Source organism: Austrofundulus limnaeus, unplaced genomic scaffold (genome assembly GCF_001266775.1).
Source record: "Austrofundulus limnaeus strain Quisiro unplaced genomic scaffold, Austrofundulus_limnaeus-1.0 Scaffold716, whole genome shotgun sequence".
NCBI classification, from domain to species: Eukaryota; Metazoa; Chordata; class Actinopteri; order Cyprinodontiformes; family Rivulidae; genus Austrofundulus; species Austrofundulus limnaeus.
Window position 1 is genome coordinate 131,389 of NW_013953118.1, and position 6,984 is coordinate 138,372.

The window sequence follows — 6,984 nt, forward strand, 5'->3', positions numbered from 1 at the left end:
TTACCCCCTGCTCACCTGAAGTTTACCTCCTGCTCACCTGAAGTTTACCTCCTGCTCACCTGAAGTTTACCCCCTGCTCACCTGAAGTTTACCCTCTGCTCACCTGAAGTTTACCCTCTGCTCACCTGAAGTTTACCCCCTGCTCACCTGAAGTTTACCCCCTGCTCACCTGAAGTTTACCTCCTGCTCACCTGAAGTTTACCTCCTGCTCACCTGGTTTACCTCCTGCTCACCTGAAGTTTACCTCCTGCTCACCTGGTTTACCTCCTGCTCACCTGAAGTTTACCTCCTGCTCACCTGAAGTTTACCTCCTGCTCACCTGAAGTTTACCCTCTGCTCACCTGGTTTACCTCCTGCTCACCTGAAGTTTACCCTCTGCTCACCTGGTTTACCTCCTGCTCACCTGGTTTACCTCCTGCTCACCTGAAGTTTACCTCCTGCTCACCTGGTTTACCTCCTGCTCACCTGAAGTTTACCCTCTGCTCACCTGAAGTTTACCTCCTGCTCACCTGAAGTTTACCCTCTGCTCACCTGGTTTACCTCCTGCTCACCTGAAGTTTACCCTCTGCTCACCTGGTTTACCTCCTGCTCACCTGGTTTACCTCCTGCTCACCTGAAGTTTACCTCCTTCTCACCTGAAGTTTACCTCCTTCTCACCTGAAGTTTACCTCCTGCTCACCTGAAGTTTACCTCCTGCTCACCTGAAGTTTACCTCCTTCTCACCTGAAGTTTACCTCCTGCTCACCTGAAGTTTACCTCCTTCTCACCTGAAGTTTACCTCCTGCTCACCTGAAGTTTACCTCCTGCTCACCAGAAGTTTACCTCCTGCTCACCTGAAGTTTGCTGATAATTTCTGACTTGGTGATGGCCACCAGGTCAGCGTCCTCCACGGCGAAAGCGGGGAAGGAGATGACGGACAGGAGGCCGGCGTCGATCTCCTTGGAGGTGGAGGCTCTGGGTAACATGGAGCAGAGGATGGCCTGAGGAGGAACCACGCCCACATGAACAGGTGCACGGCAGAGCGGACGTGGAGACAGGTGGAGGGAAGACCGGTGCTACCTGACAGTGTTCCACTTCATCAGGCAGAACGTGGATCACGGACTTTGGTCCTCCGCGAGCACCGAACAGATCCAGCTCATCGATGGCCTCCAGAGCTGCCTGCAGACATCGTCAGCCTGTTTGAGTTTTTCTGATCCCACGTCAGATTAATCAGATCAGACAGGAAGTGTACCTTAGCCATCCCAACTGAACTGCCGTTGAGCTCGGGGATGCCCTGGTTGGTTTTGTCGCCTCGTTCCCACATCCCATAATCCTGCAAAGATTCGACCACTCGTCAGAAAACTCAGATTTAATTTTTCATTTGAAACGTTGTTTTTCCAGGTGGATCGGCTGACATTTGTCTCACCGCCACTTTGTAGGCCGCCTCGATGTAGAAAACCAGGTTCTGGATGAAAGCCACTTCGTCCAGGTTTGAGACGATGTGGAGACCTGTGGGACGACATTGAAACCTGGTCTCTAAATGGGACAGAAAACCTGATGACCGCAGTCAAACCTGGGTCTGAGTGAGTCCTGCACCTGAGGCCGTCATCTGAGCCAGCATCAGCAGGTAAATGGAGGTGGCGTCCACCTGGAGGTGACCCCACTGGTCGTCTCGGACCACCGTGGAGCAGGTGCAGGTGTTGTATTTGGCATGAAGACAATCCTTTGTACTCTGGGTTTGTTTGAACTTCTCCACCTTCTCCACCTGAGAACAAAAGTCCTTCAAAACAACTAGAAACAAAAACCAACATGTTGGATCAAACTGAGGAAGGTTTTACTTTATATTCTGGTTTTCTGACTGATTTTAGCTTCAAAGTCTTTAAAATATTAAAAAGATCAACATCAAACCGCCCAAATAAAACTACAGTAACAGCTTCTTATGTGTGAATGCTGAAATCTGCTGAAACATCAGCTGAAAACTGCTGAAACATCAGCTGAAATCTGCTGAAACATCAGCTGAAATCTGCTGAAACATCAGCTGAGATCTGCTGAAACATCAGCTGAAATCTGCTGAAACATCAGCTGAGATCTGCTGAAACATCAGCTGAAATCTGCTGAAACATCAACTAACATCTGCTGAAACATCAGCTAAAATCTAAAATCTGCTGAAACATCAGCTGAAATCTGCTGAAACATCAGCTGAGATCTGCTGAAACATCAAGTAAAATCTGCTGAAACATCAGCTGAAATCTGCTGAAACATAAGCTAAAATCTGCTGAAACATCAGCTGAAATCTGCTGAAACATCAACTGAAATCTGCTGAAACATCAAGTAAAATCTGCTGAAACATCAGCTAAAATCTGCTGAAACATCAGATGAAATCTGCTGAAACATCAGCTATAAACTGAAATATACTGAAACATCAGCTGAAATCTGCTGAAACATCAGCTATAAACTGAAATATACTGAAACATCAGCTGAAATCTGCTGAAGCATCAGATGAAATCTGCTGAAACATCAGCTATAAACTGAAATTTACTGAAACATCAGCTGAAATCTGCTGAAACATGAGCTAAAATCTTAAATCTGCTGAAAAATCAACTATAAACTGAAATACGCTGAAACATCGGCTTAAATCTGCTGAAATAGCAGCTAAAAGCTTAAATCTGCTGAAACATCAGATAAAATCTACTGAAACATCAGCTAAAATCTGCTGAAACATCAGCTAAAATCTGCTGAACCATCAACTAAAATCTGCTGAAACATCAGCTAAAAACTGGAATCTGTTGTAACATGAGCTAAATGTTCAAATGAGGAACTAAAAAAACACTGCCAAAAAAGGCAAAAAGCTAGCTGATAAAAGCAAGAAGGGAGTTAAAAGTAGCAGAAGACTTGATAGAAGATACAAGCAGAAARTGAGCTAAAATTAGCAAAAGGCTAATTAAACGTTAGCAGAAGAAGTTAAAGTAGTCCATCCTTCCATCCTGACCCTGAAACCTCGAGAAACTTCAGTTCCTCCACTTGAGGCAGAACCTCACCTGGACCAGGACCTCAGGTTTGGGGGTTCTGATCCAGTTGCTTCAGGCTCGGCTGACTCATCGGCCATTTTACTAAAAACAGCCGATGCTTCGTTTGTTCTGATACTTTCTTATCATCCGCTTCCATTCAACACTGAACAAACAGGAAGTGGAGTTTCTGTGTGTTTGTTGTTCAGATGTCAGCTCAGAGTTTACAGCAAGAAAAACTAACTTCACCTGGTTCCAGTAAACCGCAGGAACACAGGTGTGTCGTACCTGTCTCATCATGCACTGCAGCAGGCCCTGCATCAGCTTCACCACGCTCTGCCGACAAAACAAAACACACAGCTAAAGTCAGCTGAAGTTCACAACACACAGCTAAAATCAGCTGAAGTTCAGACCTACCTGCTCCAGCTCGTAGGCCTTGGCCTTGTCCTCGTCTCGGTCGGCGTTCTTGCGGTAGGCCATGCCGAGCCCCCACACGGACAGGATGCTGTAGACGTTGTCCCTGACCCAGGCGTCTTTCTTCTGGACGCTGGCCGGGAGCAGTCCGGTCACCGGGTTCTGGAGGGAAACACACAAACACACGTTGTTTACAGGAAGCACCAGATGTTTACAAACATAAACRCAACAAGTAAACATTTACAGAGGTTTGATGCGTACWGTAGCTGAAAACRTCTGCTTCCTGTTGAATGAAGTGTCAACAGTGAAGTTCATGGTGTCTCTACATCTAATACGTCCTGAAGTCGTTCTGTTACCAGACTGAGTTATTCTGTCTGCTGATGTTCCAGCTGATGTTTACAGAACATCAGCTGATGTTYWSWRAACATCAGCTGGAACATCTCTGATGAAGACAACACGTCAGGTCTGTCTGAAGAGACGTAAAATAACTCCACGTTTAGAAACAAAACATAGATTTTAGGATGAACTTGATTCTTTCAACAAASCTTCCTGCAGACTTTGGTTGATTTTAGCTGTTCATRAATCAAAACGTTCGGCTTGTTCAGGAGGAGATGTCTTAATATTTTATTACATTTACAGAACTTCTCCACTTTTAAATACTTTCTTTAAAACCTGCTTCAGCTGCTGGCTCTGTTTTAGTCTTCTTATGCTACTTTTAGCCTTTAGCTACTGATCTGACACTTACCTTTTAACTAGCTCTTTGCTACCTTTAGCTACTGTTCTAACACTTTTAATTTTTAACTAGCTCTTTGCTACCTTTAGCTGCTGTTCAGACACTTTTACTTTTTAACTAGCTCTTTGCTACCTTTAGCTACTGCTCWGACACTTTTACCTTTTAACTAGCTCTTTGCTACTATCAGCTAGTGTCTTTCAGCTTTTATTTATGCAGGTAATCCCACTGGGACACGTGGTCTTGTYTATAAGACACAGGTGAGTCCCAGGTGAGTCACAGGTGAGTCTCAGGTGAGTCCCAGGTGAGTCACAGGTGAGTCTCAGGTGAGTCACAGGTGAGTCACCTGTGAGTCCCAGGTGAGTCACAGGTGAGTCACCTGTGAGTCCCAGGTGAGTCACAGGTGAGTCACCTGTGAGTCCCAGGTGAGTCCCAGGTGAGTCCCAGGTGAGTCACAGGTGTATTGTCACATTAATGTTTAAAGCAGAGTTAAAATAATCTAAGATCTGGATTTTTTCTTTAAGACATGTTTAAAATGTTGCAGTGGGTCAGGCTAACAGCTTCGGCTCTTCCTGCAGTGAATCCAGGAGCTGAAGGACATTAAATCTAACTCACATTAAGTTTCTTCAGGGTTAAACAAACAGCTGCTGTTTTTGTCCAGATGTTGTAGAGGTTCGGCTGTTTCTGTAAAAGGCTAAAGTTCATCCTGAGCAGCAGCTGCAGAGGAATAAACAAAGTGGGACCAAAGGTCAGCCGCTGAGATCAGCTGAAGCCCGAGAAGCTCGGGGTCTCTTATCGGTCCGCTCTTGGGCTCACGTTCAGAACCGTCTGGGTCCGGTCCGGACCCTGAGGGCCCACAGCTGATAACATTACAGMAAACACCGGAGCAGTTAGAAACAAAAACACCTTTTATCATTATTTCAGCTGATTTTAATAAATTATAACTAATCGGTGCAGAAATCATTTAATGTTGAAGTTTAAAACAGGATTTATTGTTTTTTTTATCAGCAGGGTTCAGTCTGGAGGGAGCAGGAGGGCCAGAGCTGAGGCAGGTGGGCTTCACCTTTACCACCCAAACAACCGGGATTTGAACCCGCAACACTCTGATCACTGACACACCTGCCTAGTTTAACTCATTTCACATAAAAATATAGATTTTATTTGTTATAATGAACTTATTACTGGAAAATAAAAAATRTCATTAATGTGAATTTATGTGTAATATGATATTTATAACATGTTAATAAGGTTCTGATGGATTTAATGACTGATATAAAATGATTAAACATCATGATGTTTAAAGACTTTACTGGATATATTTCCGGTTCTGGACCCTGTTCTGGGTCTGGACCCACCTGATGACACAAGATGGTCTCCTGGACCAGTCTGGCATACCCGTCCAGCCTCACCCCGGAGTTACTGCGGCTCCTCATCCCCACCTGTCACCGGGAGGACGACTCGTCCTGCGGGCACCAGCTGCAGACCTGCCCCCCGACCCGGGTCCTGTCTCAGACCCCTCCGGGATGAAAGCCACAGATAAACTAGGGGTCCATCTTCCGGGTCCTCCCGGTCCTCCCGAGCCTGCGTGACCTCCGCAGAGGCTGCTCAAGATGCTAACGCTCAGCTAGCTGAGTAGCATCCGGCCGTTTTCAGGCAAAAATAACAGGTTAAAGTAAATTAACAGGCTGGGTTTGAACCCGCAGAGGCAGCAGTCCCAGTGCGGCCCGTTAGTGAGCGGTGTCACAGCGGGAGGACGGCCGTACGTCAGTCACAGGTCCCGGTTCTGATCCATACATCCACTCTGTACATTCTGTTCTTGCTGTTCCGCGGCTGACCGACAGGGGGCGCCAAACCGTCTGCTCTGAGCCACAGACAGGGCCTAAAGGAGGGGTTCTCGAGTCTTTTGGGTCTGGGGACCACTTACAAGGTCGAACCCCCTCATAAACCCCCTGCTGTTTTAAAAAACAATTTACTGTAATTTCAACCCCTAAATGCCATGAAAATATATTTTTATTAAGTTTATTATGCTTGTTTTATTAGTTTATTGTTCTCTATGCATTTTTAAAAATAAAAACCAAATTAACATTTTAGTAAAAGATTTTGAGGACCCCCAAGATACCTCTTGCGGACACCTAGGGGTCCAGGGACCCCAGTTTGAGAACCTCTGCCTTAAAGTATATTTGTAAAAATAGTTGCATAATGTAACACTGATTGCTGTGCAAAAGTTTTCAATTTGTTATTGTTTTTCTTCAGCTACTTCTAAATATAAGGTCACAACAGCAAACTGAAAAAAGTTCAATGCTGGGATCATGCCCCTTTTGATGCTACTTGGGCTCAAACCTGCAGCCTCAGTATGACATGACTGCAACACTGACCACTGAGCCACCGCAGCATTTACAAATATCACTACAAACTTTCAGCTATTAGTTAGTAATCCACTTTGTTTTGGCCCCTCTCAAACTAACCTTCGGCTCATCAGTCTGCTCACAACAAAACTCATTTTCTCCAAATCAAGGTTGTTTAATGAGCCATCTACAACAGGTAAGATGTTGACGGTTTAGAATCTTCAAACAGAGCACCACTTCAAAAGTTTCAAAAGAGTTTTGCTTTCTCACTTCTTTCAGAACCATTTACAGTACATGTCTGTGAACATTTTTCAGGTTGGTTTATCAGATGCTGCTGTAGTTTCCTGGAGGTTTTTTATTTTCTTTTTTCTTTTTCTTTTTGAAGGTCAGAATCTCCACCTCTGGTTAGCAGCCAGCTGACAGTCTGCCCAATCGGGTGGAGCACTTCCAGGAGCCAAACCTTTCACTAATGCTTCTATTACTTACTTACTTACTTACTTACTTACTTACT

General features: G+C 44.9%; 1 protein-coding gene across 1 annotated transcript in view; it reads right to left on the reverse strand.

The window, feature by feature from the left end:
• LOC106532074 (phosphorylase kinase, alpha 2 (liver)) overlaps window positions 1-5,945 on the reverse strand; it is a gene marked incomplete at its 3' end in the record, with an annotated part of 27,321 nt that extends 21,376 nt beyond the window's left edge. The window contains 8 exon segments of the mRNA XM_014028062.1: window positions 834-980; window positions 1,060-1,158; window positions 1,232-1,312; window positions 1,406-1,488; window positions 1,576-1,744; window positions 3,273-3,320; window positions 3,402-3,560; window positions 5,484-5,945. Of these exon segments, the coding sequence (XP_013883516.1) occupies window positions 834-980; window positions 1,060-1,158; window positions 1,232-1,312; window positions 1,406-1,488; window positions 1,576-1,744; window positions 3,273-3,320; window positions 3,402-3,560; window positions 5,484-5,561 (864 nt within the window).
• Between the last annotated feature and the right edge of the window lie 1,039 nt (window positions 5,946-6,984).